Below are 21437 nucleotides of genomic sequence, written 5' to 3' on the forward strand. Positions count from 1 at the left end.
TCCCTTCCCACCACCAATGCAGCCACCAGGGCAAGGAGACCAAAGGCTGACTGGGTAACAAATCCTCCAGGTAACTTTTCTTTCCTTACTTTACTGGACCTGTGGAAGGTATTTTCCTCTAAATCTCTGGCTGCTGTGTCTTTTCTTCAGATCTTTTTCTATCTACCGTCTGGAACCTAGAACCTGGAACCTGGAATTCTACCCTTCACTTTTTTTATATTTCTTACTCTCCATAGCTGACCTCATTCAAATCTATTAGAGTTGAGTATTTGTAACGTGTGGATAACAAACTATATTTCCAGCCCCGATCCTGTTGCATCCGATACCTCCTAGATATTCTTGCTGGGAAGCCAGCACTGCAGATTCAACAGTCTAAAAAAACACCTCATCTCTTGCCCATAACAAAAATCAGAGTGCCCTTCCTCAGGGGCCAGGCTTATGTAGCTCTGACTTCCTTTATCTCTCTGTTTATTTATTTATTTTTTAAATTTTCACTGTAGTAAAAAAAAAAAAAAAAAAAAAAAAAAATGCCTGGCCTAAAATTTACCATTTTCACCATTTCTAAGTACACAGTTCAATATTGTTAAGTATATTTGTATTGTTGCTCAACCCCTATTGAGAACTGGTTTTAAAGTTGCAAACTTTTTATAAGTTTCATCTTGCAAAACTGAAACTCTATACCTATGAAACACCAACTCCCCATTTCCCCTCCCCCATTGTCTTTGGCAACCGCCTTTCTACTTTCTGTTTCCATGAGTTGGACTACTCTAGGTGCCTCACGCAAGTAGAATCATTCAGTAATTGTCTTTTTGAGACTGGCTTATTACTTCACTTAGCATAATGTCCTTAGGATTCATCCATGTTGCAACACGTGTCAGAATTTCCTTCCCTTTTCAGGCTGAATAATATTCCACTGCACGTACATACCACATTTTGTTTATCCATTCGTCAGCGGACACTTGTGTTGCTCCCATCTTGGTTTATTGTAAATAACGCTTTTATGAATGTGGGGGTGCAAATACCTCTTTGAGATCCTGCTTTCAATTTCTTCTTTGGATATATATCCAGAAGAGGAATTCCTGGATCGTATGGTAAGTCTAGTTTTAAATTTTTTGAGGAGCTATTATGCTGTTTTCCATACTGGCTGCACCATTTTATAATCTCACTACCAGTACACAAGGGTTCTAACTTCTTCACATCCTGCCCTTTATCTCGGAAGGTTCACCAAGCCCCCACCTCTACTCTGCTTTCTGTATCATCTCTTTTCTCTTTCCAAAATTCCATTTCCTCATTCATCTAGAGTGGGAAGGCCTCAAAATCAGGTGTTTTACTTTTGTAAACCCAGAACCCAGTACAGGGGTTAGAACATATTAGCCTCTCAAAAAATGTTGGCAGAATGGAAGAGTTATACTCCTAGGATTACTTGTATTTATAAGGCAACAAAATAATTTTAAGAATCTTACTTTAAAAGTAATTTAAGAAAGTGCAATTCTAGGTTAAATTAGAACACAAGATTAGCTCTTTTAAATTTTTCTAAAATTATTCTTAAATTTCTTTTATGGTCTCTAAACTGAAAATTAAAAAAAAAAACAATTAAAAAGTTTTATTGTGCTGTTGACTATAATGTCGCTTTTGGGGAGGGAAAATTTCTGATATTTATTATTATATTTAAACATCTCCTTACATAGCCCTAACTCTGTATGTTTTATCATAAATTTCAATTTTATATATGTGTAAAAGACTGAAAAAATTCTCCCTGATAATCTGAATCAAGTAGAAAATTGTAAGCAAATGCAATACTTTGTTATTTTGGACTTTTGTGGTGGCCCCCTGAATACACATCATCAAATCACACATCGTAAAATATGCAAGTGAGATAGAGCATCTGGTCCTTGTCCTCAAAGACGTAATAATCTAAAGGAGAACTAGAATGCATATGGGAAGAGCCATAAGAGCAGGTACAAAGATAACACGAAATTATAAGCACAAATTAGATGATCTCAGTTATAGACCTAGCAACCTATACCATTCACACGTACATGTATTAGGAATGCTAAAGAGGTAAATAAAGTACATCTGCAGTGACTAGATCCAGTGGTGGTTCAGTCATTGATTGATTCAGGGAAGCAGAAGAGCCTAAGCAGGACTCTGGAGGAGGGGAAAGCCTTGGCTTGGTGGAGAAAGGGGCAGAGGTGTTTGAGAGAAGGAAGTTCAACTGATGGTCCAGAGCCCGCTAAGAAGAGTGGAAGGCAGAATGGACTGTCAGAAGAGAGGCAAGTGTCAGGAGAAAGGCGGGGACTCAGGGGGCCCTGTAACGAGTGGGTAGCACTTAAGCCCATGTGTGGGAAACCAGAGCCAGTGCCGATTTCTAATACGGCAAGAGGGGATCAAACAATACTATTCCCGCTTCCCTACCCGCAGCCACCACCCCAACTGGTTCCTTCCCCGGAGAATAATCAGACCAAGCTTCTTTAACCCCGGGTATTTCTGATAACAAGTAAGATCACAATCCGTGTCAGTGCAGTGGAAGCTCATGGTTCAGAATGCTGGTCATTTTACATTAATGTGGACACAGGGCACATGAGTAGTTCAGCCTCACTGGTAATAGTACCCAGTGCTTTAGCAGCTTTAAAATTTTTTGGTAATGTAGTTGGTATGCCTACATTATCAATTCTCTCTTAGCACTGCCAACATGGTCTCTATGCTCAGCCCTTCTCCATCTGGTCACCCACAGCCAGACTGTAACAACAGATACTCAATGTTGCCAATCATCTGAAGGCTGATTCTTGATGACAAGTGAGAAAACTGCCTGAGGAAAAAAACTCCGAAGGGGCTTGCACTGTACTCTCTGTTCTGTGTGCTCTTTTTGGGGGGAGAAAGAAGATTGAATACTTTCTTTATTTTGTACTTTTTATTTTGAAATACTTTTAGAATAACAAAAAAGTTGCAGAAATGGTACAGAGAGTTCCCGTATATCCTTCAGCAGCTTGCCCCAAACTTGACATCTTACAGAACGGTGGGACGAGGATCCAAACCAGGAAATGGACGTTGATACACCACGAAGTAATCCACAGACCTTATTTGAGTTTCACCAGTTTTCCCACTGATGTCCTTTTCCTGAACCAGAATCCCACACTGCATTTTGTTATCATGTCTCCTTAGTCCCTTCCAGTCTGAGGTAGTACCCAGCTATTTCTTTATCTCTCACGACCTCCACACTTTTGAGGAGTACTATGACCCTCCTCTGGAGTTCGACGTCTTATGTTTAGGTTGAGGCTGTGCGTTTTCCGGGAAGAAAACCACAAAGGTGATGCTGTTTGCTACTAAGGGTCTCACATCAGGAGGTACAGGGTGATGTGTCCTATTACTGGCAATGCTTACCTTGATCACTTGGTAAAGGAGGTATCTGCTGGTTTCCCCACGGGAAAGTCACTGTTTTCCCTTTGCAATTAGTAAATAATCTTGTGGGTAGATACTGCGCAACCATTCAAATATCCTGTTTCTCATTACTCATGTGCCTACTAATTTCAGCAGCCATTGATGTTTCTTGCCTGCAGGAATCATTATTACTGTGCTGTCTGCTGAATGGTGATGTTCTATTTCCCTCATACCTGCTACCTTTATTAACTGGAATTCTGTAAAAAAGAGCTGGCTCTTTTCCTGCATTTCTTTGTGTATTCAATTATTTATATTCATGTAGACTTACGGATATTTAGTTTATTCTAATAGGCTATTATTATTTTATTTTATTGCTCAAATTGTTCTGGCTTACACTTTTGGGAACTCCTTCAAATGGGTGTGGTCTGCGGTGTCCTTTCAAAAACCCTCCATCCATTTTGGCACTTCCTTACTTTTTGGCATCACCAAGATATTCCAGGCTCACCTGTATTTCCCCTACCCCAGGCCTGGAATCAACCATCTCTCCAGGGAGCACGGATTCCTTTTACTGGAAAATGGTGTTTAGATACTAAGATTTGGGTCCTCTCGGTGGACAGACCCAGGAAATGTATGCACTAATGATGACATATGCACTAATGATGACATACATTTCAATATTGCATACACATTTTATTTGTGGTGTTCTCTCTAGAAGGAATTTTTAACAAGGGATTGTGAAGACAAGCATTTTTTTTTTAATGTTTATTTATTATTGAGACACAGAGAGACACAGAGCATGAGCAGAGGAGGAGTAGATAGAGGGGGAGACACAGAGTCCAAAGCAGGCTCCAGGCTCTGAGCTGTCAGCACAGAGCCCTACGCGGGGCTCGAACTCACAAACGGTGAGATCATGACCTGAGCCGAAGGCAGACGCTTAACTGACTGAGCCACCCAGGCGCCCCAAGACAAGCATTTTTAATGCAGTTTCTTTGAATCTCAATTGTATAACAAAATCTTTAGGGACATTCAGAAATTTGATGGAACTCTCAACTGCTTGAAATCAATTCCTCTTGTTCGCATATTTCATCATTTATGCATTGGCATACAAATGTATATGGTTTCCCCCTAACCTGGGAGGAATATAAAAAATACTTCTTCTAGTTATTGTCCTCTAAAATTTCCACTTTTTTGGTGGCTCAGTCAATTCTGCATCGGCTCTTGATTTCGGCTCAGGTCATGATTTCACCGTTCAGATCAACCCCTGTATCCGGCTCTGTGCTGACCTGAGATTCTGCACAGAGCCTGCTTGGGATTCTCTTTCTCTCCCTCTCAATCTGCCCCTCCCCTGCCCGCTCATTGGCACTCTCCCTCTCAAAATAAATAAATTAATTTTAAAAATTCAACTTCTTTTTTAAATGCTTGCAAACAATAATTTTGGTTTTCATTCGAACTCCTTAGTAGCCTCAGAGGGACCGATTCCACAGTGGAAGGACAAACAGCTTTCCGTAGCAAACCCTCTTCATAGAGAACGTTCCACACATGGGTTGGGTGACAGCAGAGTGCCAATCCCTGGGACACCCGCTGGAGCAGAAGGAGACGTGACTCTCTGCCCTCTCCCTGAATTACCAGCCTGTTAACCACAGTGTGAAAGTCAGCGTGCTCTGTAAACTTTCTATTTTGGAAGAATTTTAGACTGACAGAAACATCGCAAAGGTAATACAGAGAATTCCCATATACCTTCCACCCAGCTCCCCCCAGTACATCTTACATAACTACGGCATAGTCATCAAAGCTAAGAAATTAACATTGGTACAATACTATTAACTAAACTACAGGCTTTATTCAGACACAAGTTTTTCACTGATTTTTTTTTTTTTATTCCAGGATATCATCCATTGCATTTAAGTCATCCATTTTTAAAGGGAAGTTTTAAAAAATTAGACTAACAGATAATTTATATGCTAAATATATCAAAGTATAATATCTCATGCCTTTGCTCACTTAAACTACCGTGTTTAACTTCTGCCTATGTCTGTTCCTCTCTAATACACACCTATTCCCCTTCACCCCTCGCATCTTTTCACTATATAACCCCTCTAGAGTACATTCCTCACATCCAAGACCATCCCAATGATAAGTCATCTAAATATAAGAATCTGTTAACTTCCTTAGAGCATTACATTAGGTTTACACTAGCACGGCTTTCCCAGGGTTCACATCTAACTGCTAGTTATGTGTTTTAGCGCCTTTGTAGAATTTTTTTCTAATTTAAAATTTCTATGCAAATTTTCTACCCTAATCTTTACTTAATATTGACAAAGGTTTAATATAAAGATGGACCCTAGTGCCCTCACAAAACAAACAAGGTATTCTGAGAGAAGAGAGGGAATCCCACAACTCGGAAGGACTGATGATGACTTAAAAGTTTGTGGTACCATTTGTAAATAACCTAAATTTTAAGATATTTCATAATTATCTTTTAAAATTTCTATTTTAGAGTGGCTTTTTTTTTTTTTTTGGTTTTTGCTTTTTATTTAAGTGAGAGAGCATGAACAGGGGAGAGAGGCAGAAGAAGAAACAGAGAGAATCCCCAACAGGCCCCATGCTCAGCACAGAGCCTGACACGGGGCTCAATCCCACGATCCTGGGATCGTGATCTCAGCCAAAATCAAGAGTCAGACGCTCAATCGACTAAGCCACCCAGATGCCCCTAGAATGTTTTATAAAACATGTATAAATTAGTATAACATATTTCTAATTTATGTATCTAAATCTGTTTATCTATTTATCTATCTATCTGTCTATCTATCTATCTATCTATCATTTCTCTCTCTCTACACACACACACACACACACACACACACACACAGAAGAGCTTTGCTTAAAATTTTTCATTAGTGAGTACACTATCAAAGTACTTTGGAAGTATGTCTTAGAACTTGAATGTGTCTCTCACTCCATAAAACCCTGTTTCATCAACACTACCCCTTTTGTACCTCCCTGCAAACATAGCTGGGATCTGTCTAGACCAGTGATTTCCAAACCTGGCTGTGTATCAAAATGACCTGGGAGCTGGATTAAAATCAGATTCCTGGGCTTTTTCCCAGCAGATTCTTACTCACTCAGTCTGGGATGGGGCCTGAAAAGCTATAATTTTAAAGAGCTGCTGACATCACTCAATGCACACTGGCAGGTTTGGGAACCACCAGCAAGAGTGTGTTTTGTGGACATAGCTAACCGTATACCACAATGTATACGTATTTGGGTCACCTGCACGATTTCCTCTTTCCCCCCATATCCAAATATGCTCTTTAAAAACAAGGAAGCAACCTTCCTCACCCAGAGTAAGCATTTGGCTTGGTGTAGTACATTCCTTAGACTATATGCACTAGATAAAGATTAATTTAGTGGCTTTGAAAAGATTTTTACAAAAGCCTAACTTGATCTGAGACGCAGTAGACACCATAAATGATAGTTGAACAGTAATCTAAAATATCAAACACTAAATATTTGCAAAGTAATTAACTATTTCTGACCTGGCACCAGAATGGTGATGGCCGTCTGCACCGCCTTTCGGATGATACTGTCTAAGGCAAACATCCAGTGTGGCTTGATGTTATGATTCCGAAGAACTTTATTGACCTGGAGAAAGAGGGTGACATTTAGTCTACTTTAATTTTTAGTTGCAAATAACCTAGCTGACAAAACCATCTGGATGACATTCTATCAACGAAACAACTATGAGGTTTCTTCACCTTGAACTGTGAGTAATTTCTTTATGTCACCAGAAAACAATAAAAAAGTGCCATTTCAAATTAAAGTCTGGTGATCCCCACGTAAGCAAATCAAAGGCAGTCTGGTTAAATGAAACGTTGCTTCTTCAGGACTCAGAACATGCAACTTCCATTTTTTATGATGACTTCAGATTGGATGATGGAGGTGGTAAAGGAGGAAAAAAGAATCCAAGGGCTTTAAATAAAAATAAACACTGACCTTCAGTGTTGTGACTCTGAGGAGGAAGCTGCTAGAATATTCCAGAAATGCTGTTCACAGTGAAAGTCTGGGTCGTAAGGGTATTTTTTTTTTAGTGACTAATAATATGCATTATCTTTCAAAAAATAACCTTTTTCAGGGGCGCCTTGGTGGCTCAGTTGGTTGAGCATCTGACTTTGGCTCAGGTCATGGTCATAAGAGTTTGTGAGTTTGAGCCCCATGTTTTAGCCCTGCATTTGAGCCCTGTGTTTGAGCCTTGCATTCGAGCCCCGCTGCCTGTGCAGAGCCTGCTTATGAAACTCACTTTCTCCTCTTTCTCTGCCCCTACCCCACTTGCACTTTCTCTTTCTCTCAAAATAAATACATAAAAACTTAAAAAAATAATTATTGGGCATCTGGGTGGCTCAGTCGGTTGGGCATTTGACTCTTGATTTTGGCTCAGGTCATGATCTCAGGGTCAAAGGATTGAGCTCCACACTGAGCTGAGTGTGGAGCCTGCCTGGGCTCCCTCTCCCTCTGCCTCTCCCTCACTGTACGTGCTCTCTCTCAAAAAACTAAAAATAAATAAATAAAATTAAAAAAAATAACCATTAGCATAAAGCTAAAAGAGGCTCTTTAAAATTTGAGTTAACTCCACTAATTGCTGGTCGACATGACCCTCTAAGAAAAGTGGCTATTTTCCCCACAGGGCTCTGACCAGAGATTTTATTAGTTTTTTTTGAATGTTTATTATTTTTTTTTGAGAGAGAGAAACAGAGTGAATGGGGGGGGGGGGGGGCAGAGAGACGGGGGGGGGGGGGGACGACCAGAGATTTTAGAGGGAGCAAGGGAGATGGTGACCTAGCTTCAAGCCCACGCCAAAAGCTGGGGTTCCAGTTGCTTATTCTTGCCCTTGGTCCCCCATCAAAACCCCCCAGTTTAGGGGTGCCTGGGTGGCTCAGTCTGTTGAGTGTCTGACTCTTGGTTTTGACTCAGGTCATGATCCCAGAGTCGTGGGGTCAAGCCCCATGTGGGGCTCCACACTGAGAGTGGAGCCTGCTTGGGATTTTCTCTCTCTCCCTCTGCCCCTCCCCCTACTCATGCTCTCTCCTTTTCTCTCTCTTATTGCAAAAAAATCCCCCAGTTTAGAAAGGAGTCAGTCTGAGGAATTCCTCAGAGTAGTTGCTCCCAAAAGGAAGTGAACCACTGCTAGGTTCGCACTTGTTCTAGGAAATCCTTTCAGAATGAGTTTGTTCTGGTACCTTCATTTCTTAAAGACTTTGCCTGCTCCTATGACTAGTGTGGAGTATAGCATTAGGTAACTGGAACATTTCTTTCAAGAGTCCCACACAGCAGATGGAAGAGGATCCTCTAGAACTATGACCCGCTCCTCATAGCTCTTCATCAAACAGGGCACATTATTGGGGTTCATTCCCATCCTGGACAGTGATTGAGCAAGAGCAGTTGTGTGTGTGTGTGTGTGTGTGTGTGTGTGTGTGTAAGACCCGGGCCCGAGGCCCATGATTACAACAAATCCACTCTCAATCTGAATTCTACTGGCCAATTTGTTTCCCAGCCTGTAGGCTGGAAGTCAAATGTGTGGGCAAGTGCAAAATCAGTAAATTCTTTCATTCTGTTTGCAGATGGTTACGTTTCCCTAGTTGCAGTGAAGTGTGCCTTTAGCATTTAATTATTAGTGATGGGCTTTGCCAGTTGCTTTCATTACCCAGGATCTCAGTTGAGTCAGGAGTGCTGTTCCCGTCCACAGGACAGCACAAAGACCAAGAAGCTTACACAGAGTTTCAGAGAACACCAGTGGCCATTGAAGGATTATAATTTGGTTTTAAATGAGAGATCATTTGGTGCACCAAAAACAATTGTCAAGGCATCTATGTAGGAGAAATAAACACATTAGGAGTGAGTTAATTTGGGGAGTTAAATACAATTATGCAAAGTGCTTCTATATTTATACCAGAGGCGCCATCAGGAACTCTCTTATTTCAGTCTCCCTCACCCTGTGAAGACCTTCTAGGAGTCACTTCAAGCTTTCTTGCCACAGAGTTCCACAGATAAGTCTTATTCAGGAATAGCATGTTGTGTGTTGAATCAGGGTTTTGAAAGACGGGCTTCTAGTTGGTGTTGCAGAGCAACTCCATTTGAGAGGGCAGAGCCTTCAGCAATCTCTCATTAGATCATGTGGATTGATTTTCATTTAGTGACGAATTAATATGTTTTAAACAAACATGTTTAAAGTGTTGTGCATGGAAACCAGAGAAAAAGTGAAAAAAAGAAAAAGAAAAGTATTGGTTTTACTTAACAGTGATCATCCCCATCTGTACCATTGCATTTTTCTCAATGACCACTAGATGGCAGTCCACATACAGAATTAGAAAGTGAACCACTACAGTGGGCTGTGTGGCTAAAGTCAAAAGAACAAATAGTGACTGGCTACGTGATTTCATAAGCACACAGTTCAGCCACAGGAGCTGTCTGTTAGTTTTGCTATTTCCCACGGTGTTCAATATCACGTGTATCTAACTTTGGGAGATGCAAACACATACAACAATGAATCTGCTGTTTAGCAGCTCACGGAGAGGCAACCAGCTCACGCTTAATCATCGAAAAAGACATTCATCAACATTCTTAAAGAAAGAAAATATAACAGAACTTATGTCTTATCTTATTTTGCTGATTTTTGTTGGCCGTTTGTGGGAAGACAGCAGCAAAATGTCATACTTACGGCATCTTGAAAACCGAAGAGTACCACCTGAACTTGACTGATGCCATGGCTGTCAAAGTCAAGTTCTAGCTTCAGCTTAGACAGTGTGGTGGCTATGATTTTTCGGTCCGTGGATCTCACAAATTCTCTGAGGCTTGCAATGAGGGTTGTGATGTGTTCCCATTTTAGTTTAGGTTCTTCAGTCCCCTGTGAATAAATTAACCTGTCAGTTGATCTGTGTGGGACACATTAGTCATGAGCCTGCCATTCTCACAGCCCTTGATGGGAACTGGGCTTCAAAGTGCCCCCAGCTAAGGGAAAAAGACCAGATTTGAACTCAATGCTCTACCCCCACCCCCACCCACCACCCCAAGAATAATCAGACTTTGGGAGGAAGGGTACCTACCCCATACATTGGTGAATAGGTACGATTTAGTCAGATGTAGAGAGCTTTGCCCGAACAGGGACAGGCTGAGGCAATAAAATTCTTGCTCAGAAATTTTAATGGGGGCTAAAGAGATATCAGGCAATGAGCCATAGGATCTTAAGCTCAAAGTCAGTCTAGAGAAATAAGTCCTAAAATAGCAGCATGAGGGGCACCTGGGTGGCTGAGTTGGTTAAGCATCCCACTTTTTTTTTTTTTTAATGTTTATGTATTTTTGAGAGAGTGGCAGAGAATGAGTGGTGGAGGGGCAGAGGGAGAGGGAGACACAGAATCTGAAGCAGGCTCCAGGCTCTGAGCTGTCAGCACAGAGCCCAACGCGGGGCCCGAACTCACGAACCGCGAGATCATGACCTGAACTGAAGTCGGACGCTCAACTGACTGAGCCACCCAGCACCCCAGCAACCGACTCTTGATTTAGGCTGTCATGATCTCATGGTTCACGAGTTCAAGCCCCACATGGGGCTCTCTGCTGTCACCATGGGGCCTGCTTGGGATCCTCTGTACTCCCCTCTCTCTCCACCTCCCCAGCTAGTTCTCTTTCTTTCTTTAAAAAATAATAAACTTAAAACATTTTTTTTTTAAATAGCAGGAGTACATCTAGTTATAAGGAAGGAAGGAGAGGCAATAGCATTGAGAATGACAATCTACGTGGAGAGGAGAAGGGAATGCGCAGAAATAGAAATGGCACACCATGAGGGCCAAGAGCAGCCAAACCCAAGAAAGGACGGACAAACTCCTGGCAAGTGAAGGCCCTCAGAATCACTCACTAGTTTCAGTCTCTGTGAGGTTGGGCTAGGCACCATCGCTGGAATACCTGAAGATGCCCCCCTCCTTCACTGGTACGTGAAGCAACCTGCAATGTGCCCCCAGAACTGCAACTGCCCTTGAAGTGTGTCAATTCCTTTCAACCGCAAGGGGCTCACTTCAAGGGTGCCTGGGTGGCTCAGTCAGTTAAGCTCAGGTCATGATTTTGCAGTTTGTGAGTTCGAGTCCCATGCCAGACTCTGAGCTGACAGCCTGGAGCCTGCTTTGGATTCTGTGTCTCCCTCTGTCTCTGCCCCTTCCCCGTGCTCATTTTCTCTCTCTCTCTCTCCCTCTCTCTCTCTCTCAAAAATAAACAAAAAAAATTTTTTTAAAAAGGGGGGGTTGCCGACTTCAAACTCCATGCTTGAAATAATTGCTTACCCACCAACGAGGCCATTAGTTGTAAGAATGAACCAATGGACACTATTTTTACATATTAAAAATATAATACGATAATTAAACACATTCCTTCTGCCAAGGTGAATTTTTCTACCTTGTGCAAGGAACCTTGTTTCTTTAAAGGAAAGATAGTAGGGTGTTACTTATCCTCATTTAACTTCAAGAAACGAGATTTTTATTATATTCATTTCTATCTCCTAGTGCACATTTTGTTACTACACCATAAAAGTTAAATTCCTCAACTGGGCTGTGAAAATTACAATTTCTAGGATTCTATTAAAATTAAATAAATGTACCATCAAGTTCTTTCTCTCAGTATATTTTCATTTGGGGAGCTCTCTCTCATGTTTATGTTTTCCTGAGAAAAGATTATATTGAAAAGCTTGAAAGCTGTCATTAAGGGAATTAAAACCAGACTGGGAACAATTACAAACTTTGTTTCTTTTCTTACCGCCAACTAAATTACACCCAAAGTAAAGATTCACAGGCAATATCATAATAACATGAAAATATGTTCAAGAAGAAAAATGTGAGTTATTCAGAAGTTGGAAGCTTATCTTAGTGACAAGTCAGATACATGTTTGCCAGCAGATGAAACAGCAAACATTTTCCTGACATTAGCTTTGTTTTCACAACAGAAAAACATGTTGCTTCCGGTCTTTTGGACGTGTGTGCCACTGTCCTACAGAGGAACGCTGTCGACTCTGGCAAGTGTTTTCTGTCTGGGGTATTTCATCCACTTACATAATCGGTATTTCTGTTCTAACTCCTGTGTTCATGTGCACTCATCAGCATGCCTACACAAATGAGCATCTCGGGTACCAGGGAGCTTGATTCAGTGTCAGAAGGTGCCATCTGACAGGTGTGCCTTTCCTAGCACTCGGTACCATCCAGACTCTTCCGCAAAGGCGCTCTCTAGTCTTTATCCTTTAAACCTTCTCAAAATGATGAGTGAGCTTCAGAAGGATGTTACAGGTTGAAAGGGCTTTTGTGGGCTGGTTTGGGGACCTGACCAACATCTCCATGCTTGGTCTTGTTACAAAAGGGCAGGCTTACATGTAAAGATGCATCTAGAGATATTTAAGGCAATGAAAATAATTATTTCCATCTGGTTGTAGAAAAAACTGAAAGAGATGAGACAACTAGGATTAGCCTGCTTGATAATGGTCACAGCAGCAATAATAATAGTTAACATGTGTGACACACTCTCTATTATTATCTCAATTGCTCATGGTCTTAGTTATTCCCTATAGAAACTCCGTGAGGTAGATACCAGCGTTCCTCTGTCGTATAGATTAGGAAATTCAGCCTCGGAGTTGTTAAATCACACAGCCTGGAAGTGGTGGGGCCTGGCCTCGAGCAGAGGCAAGCTGAGGCTGAGCCCAGGCTCCTAATAATTGCATTCTTCTGCCCCCATCAGCTGGAAGAGCCGGCAGTAAGCCTAGATTGGGACCTGCTCTACCTCTAGGCCAGCATGTGACGTCACAGCATCCTTAGCGATACATTCAGAAGGACCCTTGCTATCACTGGATGATTCGGGATTTAGCATGTGATTCTGACCCACAGTTTCTCACCGGTGCCTTCAGGCGGGTGCACCAGCACATGCCCTCTGATGGTTGCTTTTAAGAGTATTTTTCTTTCTCCTTCTATGGAAAACATTCAAGTGTGCATGAAAAAAACAGGAAGTCACAGACAATTAAACAGGATTAACCAACGGCGAAATTTAAGACTTTCAGCACAGTCATGGAAGTGAAGTCTCCTGCCAGGCTCTGTGCTGAGAGCTGGGACCCTGACAATGGTCACGGCAGTCCTGCCTGGTGGACCTTCAAAATCCCCAAACAAGCAGACACTTTCTGCGCTGGAGGAGCACATCCTTTGGGGTGATGATGAGATCTGGGCAATGCCCGCATTCCCCATGTTTCTGACCTCCGACAGGCACCTTGCATTAGTGGCCACCATGTGGAGAAGTCTTCACAGCGGCTAACGGTGGTTTCCTTTCCTTCCCCACCGAAAGCGCCAATCCCTCCCCTGCTTTATGTTTCTACCAGCACTGGTTGCCGTGTGGGAGCTGTCACCCAGGGAGGAGAACGGTGTGGTGGTTAAGAGCACGGAGCCTGGAGCCAGACTGTGGGGGTCTAAATCCTGACTCCGTTGCTTAGGGCTGTGTGGCCTGGGCAAGTTACTCAACAACTCTGTGCCTCTGTGTCCGCTTCTCAAAACGAGGATGCTAACAGAACTATCACTATAGCACTATTGCCATGGGGATTAAATGAGTGAATACACATGAAATACTAAGAACAATACTTGGCTCATGCAAAATGTTTGCTCTTATTATGCCACACGGAATATATTATTACTACAGGTTTACTATTCATACTATATATTATAACTGTATGTGTGGCTGTATATATTGCTACTACTACTATATCTTTACTAATTTTTATTGTTTTTTCTTCCCCCACTAGAATGTCAGCTGCAATGGGGTACATTTTCTTACAGTTTTGTTCACTGTAGTATCTACAGCACACAGACGAGTGATTGTCATTCAGTAGAAGGTTAATACGTATTTGCTGAATGAATGAACGACTTCCAATTGCTGCCCAGATGCACCTTTCATCTGAATCTGGTTCCCCGTCCGGGGCACCTTGGGTGGCTCAGTTGGTTAAGTGTCTGACTCTTGATTTTGGCTCAGGTCATGATCTCGAGGCTCATGAGATAGAGAGCCCTGTGTCAGGGTCTGCTCTGAGAGCGTGGCGCCTGCTTGGGATTCTCTGTCTCCCTCTCTCTCTGTCCTTCCCCCACACTCACTCTCTCTCTCTCTCTCTTTCTCTCGAAATAAATGAACTCAAAAATTTTTTAAATTTGGTTCCCCCATCCTTGAATGACCAAAGTGAGCAGAAGGAAAGGCAAGAGAGAAAGCTACAGGTTCAAGACTGCTCCCGTCTCCTCCACACCCCCCACCATTCCTGTGCAGAGTCCCGGGTACACACTCTACCCCCAGCCCAGAGCCTCAGCTGCCCCCCCAGCCAAGAGCCCCTCCTTTCTGGGCCTCAGAATAACCGCTCGATACAGCTTTCCTTTAGGACCCAAGCAGGGTTTTCCCAGAAAGTGCAGATGGCGTTCATTTCAGGTCTTGTACCCAGAGACCCTGCTGGCACACATGTGGCCTTTGTCCCTTCTTACGGGATCAAAAGAGGTGGGCATTAGACAATTGCTAAGGTGACGGAATCAGCAGAGGAACTTAGTGGGGTTCTCAAGACAAAGACAAGAGCCAAGGAAGAGAGTGTTGCTCCATTTATATCCCAGGACAAGCTGAGACCAGATAGACCGTTGGCCTGAGAGACAAACTTGACCTGACTCCTCCAGCTACACCCTTTTTGCAGCTGTTTTCCCAAGACAGAAGGCAGGGAAGAAGGTATGCGCAGGAGAGACAGATGGTGGCCACCAGCACCAGAGCAGGGAGACATGTCCCTGATGCCCATGCAACTAAAAGAAAACACCAAGTGTCATGTCTGCGACCGAGCATGTCTGTGGAGGCTTATACCCTCAAGAGACCTGAGCTTCTGCTCCAAACACAGGAGGCATCACCAGAGGCTTGGAGCTGGGGGACACCCTGCTTCTACTGGGGCAAATTTGGGGAGGGGATTCTTCCTCATATCTACAGATATGCAGAATCCCAGGGAACATATTTTCCCAGGTATTGGGGACTGAACTGTCCCCCGCCCCACCACTGGCCCTAATTGATACGTAGAAGCCCTAACCTCCCATGTGACTGTATGTGGAGAGAGGGTCTCTAGGAGGTAATTAAGGTTACCTGAGATCCTATCAGTGGGGCCCTAATCCAATAGGGCTAGTGTTCTTACAAGGGGAGGAAGAGACACCCCCCCGGGGTGCACAGGGATAGAAGGCTGGGGGAGGACATGGTGAGAAGGTGCCACTTTAAGCCACGGGAAAAGGCCTCAGGAGACACCAAACCTGCCAACACCCTGCTCTTAGACTTTCAGTCTTCAGAAGTGTGAGAAGCAAATTTGCTGTTGAAGCTACTCAGTCTGTGGTATTCTGTTAAGGCAGCCCAGCAAACGAATACAAGAGGGAATAAGGGTTTGAGCGGCTTTGTTTTTTCATTGCATATGCGGCCTTCTGACACACTACATAATTTACTCATTATTGCCAGTCACCCTCTGTCCATCTGAATATTGCCCCACAAGCAGGGGGGCCCTCGTGTTTGCAGTATTTTCCTAAATGCTCAGAGGAGACTGTCAGGGAGCCCTGTGCCACTGTCCGAATTATCAAGTCATGTGGCTCAATGCATGTTGAATTGATAACTGAATTGATAAACAGATTGAATTCATAAACAAATGAACGAAGGGTCACAGTGGCTTATAGCTCGTTGGAACCTGACCAACACGGAAAGTGTGCTTGTGACTTACAAATAGTTATGTTCAGAAGTGTGGTTTCTAGGGGCACCTGGGTGGCTCTGTCGGTTACGCGTCCGACTTCGGCTCAGGTCATGATCTCACGGTTTGTGAGTTCAAGCCCAGAGTCGGGCTCTGTGCTGACAGCTCAGAGCCTGGAGCCTGCTTCAGATTCCGTCTCTCCCTCTCTTGCCCTCTCTTTTTCTCTCTCAAAAATAAATAAAAAAATTTTTTTTTAATGTGGTTTCTACATCGGAGATTTGCTTTTTTTCCTGTCTGGGGGAGGCAGGTTTCATCCTCAAGAGCCCTACAGTTCCTTCCTGTCTCCACATGGCCTGTGACAGTTCTGAGGGGTGATGACACAGTGAAAGTGTGCAAAGTCTGGAAAACCAAGTATCCATGAGAGGTGTTACCTGAGCCAAAGATTCCATTAAGTTCCTCACAACTTTGTCTTGGTCTTCGGTCAGGATCCTGTGAAGAGTGGCCCGTCTCTCACTGTCCTTCCTCAGCATAAAGAATCCAGAATCTTTCTCTTCAGGGGAAGGTGGAGCGCTGTGGTCTTCGAAATTTTCGTCTGGAATGCTGTTAAGAATTTAATGCAGCATAAATCACGGTGTCCTTTATAAAATGACACATGACGTAGTTCTTTCACCCAAAGTCAGTCCGGTCTTTACCCCAGAAAGAGTGTCCGTATTCCTTTTACGTCTCGCTCTCCACAGGATTTGGCTCTCGTCTTGAAAGAGAAGGGATCCACCTTCAACTCCGTGTCCGGAGAAACCGAGCCGTATTCGCTGCTGCTGCTGGTGTCCTCCACCAAGACGGGCACGGGCAAGGATATGCTTCTAAGATACTCTGCTTATCACGAGAGGGGGAAATGCTCATTCATGCTTTTAGAAATGTATGCATGCCAGGGGCACCTGGGTGGCTCAGTTGGGTAAGCGTCCAACTTCAGCCCAGGGCATGATCTCATGGTCCGTGAGTTCGAGCCCCGCGTCAGGCTGGGCTCTGTGCTGACAGCTCGGAGCCTGGAGCCCGCTTCGGATTCTGTGTCTCCCTGTCTCTCCGCTCCTCCCCCACTTGCACTCGGTCTCTGTCTCTCTCTCTCTCAAAAGTAAATAAACATTGAAAAAAAATTTACACATACTACACACACACCAAAAGAGAGCAATATTCATTGTCAAGTGTGGCATTGCAATGACTAGTAAAATTATGCTACCTAAGAGGACGGTCATGGATCCTAATTTCTCCCCGTGCTCCATGTCCAATCCCTGCGGGGGTTGGGAGGGTGGGCAAGGTCAAGGTCTCCCAGGCCCTGAAAGGAATACGTCAGGGCTGTGAAAAAGTAGAAGAAGCACCAGACCCAGAGGTCCTGGGTTCCAATCTCCTCATTTCTATTGACACCTGCCAGACATTAGGAAGGCAATTTATGGGTCTCAGTCCTCATGTCTATAAATAAAGGACCAGATTCATATTTGTTATTTAATTTTTGGGGGGGGGGAGAGCATAAGCAGGGGCAAGGCAGAGAGAGGGGGACAGAAGATCTGAAGTGAGTTCTGCACTGACAGGCTGACGGCAGCCAGCCCTATGTGGGGCTCAAACTCATGAACTGCGAGATCGTGACCTGAGCCAAAGTCAGATGCTCAACTGACGGAGCACCCAGGTACCTCCAGATTCCTATTTTTTAAACCATGTTCCTCACAGGCTTAAGGGTCCACCTTAGCATCTCGGGGCTGCCTTAGTTGGGTTGAGTGAGTAGGATTCTGTGATTCTAGAACACAAGTTCCAAACCTGTTTTGCCCAAAACAGATGTGCTCTATCAGTCTTATACATCAGGGTTCTGTTTAAGGATGCATATGAAAAAGGGTTCTTTGCCAAACACGAATTGTGGAAACCATTAGACTATGTGATCTCCTAGGTCTTTCCCAGTTCTCAGGTACTGTGAGTCCATAGTGGACATGAGCTTTTATTTTGGAGGAGACTGACCTGGCACAGTAGGAATTGCCAACATATCATCAAATATTGATTTTAAAGAAAGTAATTTTTGCTAGAATCATCTTTCCCTAACAAGTGTCCCAATACTACAAAAGGCCTTACTAAAGAAGGCAGATATAAAATTATAAAAAAGGAAATCCACTGTTGCCTAGAATCCCTTTTTTACCTAATTCGTCTTGGGCTGGGCTGAATCAACAACTGCCCCAGTATCAAAGACATGGGATGGTCAGTCAGCAAGTGGTCAAGTGGCCTCTCGACTCTGTCTGCTGTGACTGCAAATCAATAATGATTCGCAGCAAGGAGTGGGGGGGGCGGTAGGCCATGACACTGATCAGACAGATGGACGTGTTTGAGAAGCACTCATCTGATTTACAAATATAGGAAAGCCAGACAGACCTTTTCTTTCTTTTCTTCCTTCCCTTCCCCCAACTATTACCAGACTCTATCCCTTATGATTCCATGTATGTGTGTGTGTGTGTGTGTTTGTGTGTGTTTTATTCTGTTATATATATAACTGTAAGAAAATATACCAAAGAATACATATTATTAATGGTAGTTATTTCCACAAGATGTGATTTGGGGTGATTGTGATTTCCTTTCATTTTTCCAAAATTTTAAAACCTTCTTCAATAAACATGTATTATCTTTATAATCAGAAAAATACATGTGATAAAAAATACTTTTCACAAGCAAATATTCAACAGGTGGTAACACTGTATAGCGAAGAGCTTGATTTACCTAATGACACAATTAGTGATGATTCAGAAGATGAAAAAAAAAATCCCATTACATAGCAGAAAGTGACATTTCTATGAAAATGTATTGCCCTATCACTGGGAAGCTCTTCCAAGCTGCTGAGTCTTAGGAAGAGGGTTTTCCAGCCGTATCCAGGAGCTTCCTTAATCACAGAATCTTGCAGGTAGGACATGTCCTACCCCTTGATTATATCAAAAATGCCACGCAGGGGCATTCTATTATTCTAGTCCCCTTGTAGCTCAGGTGAAGAAAGCAGGTGTTAGAGAGGTACCTGGCTTTGGTTCCAGCTGTAGAGAGGAAGAAGAGAAGTATACAGCTTCCGGGGATAGTTCATCTCTGGGGAAACCATCTCACTGATCAGCAACTAGAAAATCTCTCAAGGATGAATTGGTTGACCCACCTGCTGTCACTGAATTTGTTACACTGCTGAATTACTAGAAGGTAGGAACTGAGATGAAGCTAAGAAGAGCTGCTCTGAGTTTACCAATTTAACACCACAATTTCTTATTTCGATGTATAGAGACGTGCAAATTGGTACACTGAAAATACATGGCAGGGGAAAGTGCTCACATGTGCTATTTCCCAAATTTACTTGACCATGGAATTCCCATTTTTCTGGAACAGCTCATGGACCCAGCATTTCATGGACTATATTTTAGGAAGTGCTGCTACAGCAGAAAGCAAAAGAGTAACCTCTTACTTGCTGGTAACAGTAAGGTTGTCTAAGAAGAGAAAGGTTTGTCAGGGGCCCCAAACACAGGACTGCTTTCGAGAGACATTTCTGGGAGCTGTTGAGATCTCTCGTGTGCTTTGTTTCACTTCGTATTTACAGGAATAGATTGCAGAATGGACAAAACAGCGGCTAGCTTGGCCAAATATGGACTCAAGGCTTGGGAGCACGGTCTTCATTGCTATTAGACATCAAGCTCTTAAAGCTAACATCACTGGTACTGGCTAACGATCAGGCAGTGTAGACATAGGACATTCCTATTATCATAGAATTATAGACCCTGTGGTTTTAGTTCCAGATTACAGTCTTTCCCCGGTTCTCCACTCCTCTTTGCTAATTCTCACGTGGAGCCCTTTGGGATATGACCCTGCTTTACTACCTCCAGCTTCTTCTCTTCCCCATGTATTTTAAGTACCAGCAGTTCTGAGCCACGTCCTGCTCCCTTCACACCGTGGGGTTTCACACACACTGCATTAACTCAGGCTAGGACTGACCTCATCTGGCTCCCCACTCCCCAGCCACCTGTTAAACTCAAGTTCATCCTTATTCATCGGGGGTTGCCTCACTAGAAAGTCTTCCTTGGAACCACTTTCATAGACTGATGTCAATCACTCTGTCCCCCTTTACAACCCTCTCTGTACTGACTAAATTACACTACGGTGTTGTTGATTTATTCCTTGTGCATCTTCCCTCTAAGAATAACAGCTCCTTAAAGTCAGGAACTATGCTTTTGTCATCCTTATATATTCAGGGCCTAGCACATTTCTTGGGCACACAGTGAATGCACAGTAAGTGCGTATTGGGTTAAAATGACTTACTTAATTCTCTGGGTCTATGTGTGGCAAAGGGAGAGCAGTCCGGGATTGGACAAGTCATGTCTCCCTAAGGGTGAAGGAGACCCTCCTCATCACCACCCTCCCATCCCCCTTTTGAGGGGAAGCCGAGTACAGCTATTGGAGGTGGGGGCCCCTCCAGGAAAGCCGTGGCTTATCCTCTGGACAGAAACAGTGTATGACCTATAAAAACACCTGGGGAAGGAAGAGTCCTGCAGCTGTGTTCATTTAGGAGAACTAGGCCAGGTTATAGTTTATAGTTTTAATTAACAGGAGTCATGAAGTTCTCGGTCACACCTAAGAACAATCCCAAGCGGGATTTTAGCTGTTAATTAGGTTAGCACATCTGTTTTTGCTTTCTGGGGGAGAAGAGGGGTTTCTGAAGGAATGGCCCAGCCAGGCTTCAGCTGCACATATCCTTGCTACCCAGGAGCCTCACATGGAGGCACAAAGCAGAGGATGAGGCTTTTTAATGGGAAATCTAGAGCTTATATCGCACGATGCACCAAGCTTTGGCTCGGTGGGCAAAATATAAAAACGAACTCACCATTTGATCCAGCTGAGAGGGCTGTGGAAAGAAGAGCAAACAGCAACATGAACACATGTTGGCTTTGTTGTTAAACAGAAATAATGAAAAAGTGCTTGAAAAGGGATCAATGTCCTTTCCAAACATTCAACCCGTCTACACTCATCCCAAATAAACACAAAAATGCCAATAACAAATGGATCATTTACTTGCCTTTCCTTTCTGAAATAAGCTATGGAAACTATTGCAAGAGACAGTGTATATTTTCACACTGCTTTTTTTTTTTTTTTTTTTTTTTTTTTTAAGTAACTGACAATCTTCTCTTCTCTCTCTTTTTTTTTTTTCTTGCAGAGGGCAGGTAGTAGTTATTCCAAACAATATTCTCTAAGAGGCAACAGGTATTTTCCACTGACTAAAATTAAAAGAACATATTATCTGGATGGCTTGGAAGTTTTAACAGCTCCATAA

The 21437-nt window shown here is 43.1% G+C and overlaps 1 protein-coding gene across 4 annotated transcripts in view; it reads right to left on the minus strand.

The window, feature by feature from the left end:
* The window catches only part of MAP3K5 (mitogen-activated protein kinase kinase kinase 5), a 203548-nt gene that overhangs the window by 10583 nt on the left and 171528 nt on the right, over positions 1-21437 (minus strand). For 2 of the 4 annotated variants that reach the window (XM_078447354.2, XM_078447352.2), the window contains 5 exons: positions 20991-21011; positions 16807-16984; positions 16546-16714; positions 10091-10276; positions 6915-7020 (listed from right to left, as the gene is read on the minus strand). In XM_078447354.2, the coding sequence (XP_078303480.1) occupies positions 6915-7020; positions 10091-10276; positions 16546-16714; positions 16807-16984; positions 20991-21011 (660 nt within the window). Of the gene's footprint in view, positions 1-6914; positions 7021-10090; positions 10277-16545; positions 16715-16806; positions 16988-20990; positions 21012-21437 lie in introns of all 4 variants that reach the window. The other 2 variants (XM_078447351.2, XM_078447353.2) reach the window with 1 other exon arrangement.

Source organism: Panthera onca, chromosome B2 (genome assembly GCF_046562875.1).
Source record: "Panthera onca isolate mPanOnc1 chromosome B2, mPanOnc1 haplotype 2, whole genome shotgun sequence".
NCBI lineage: Eukaryota > Metazoa > Chordata > Mammalia > Carnivora > Felidae > Panthera > Panthera onca.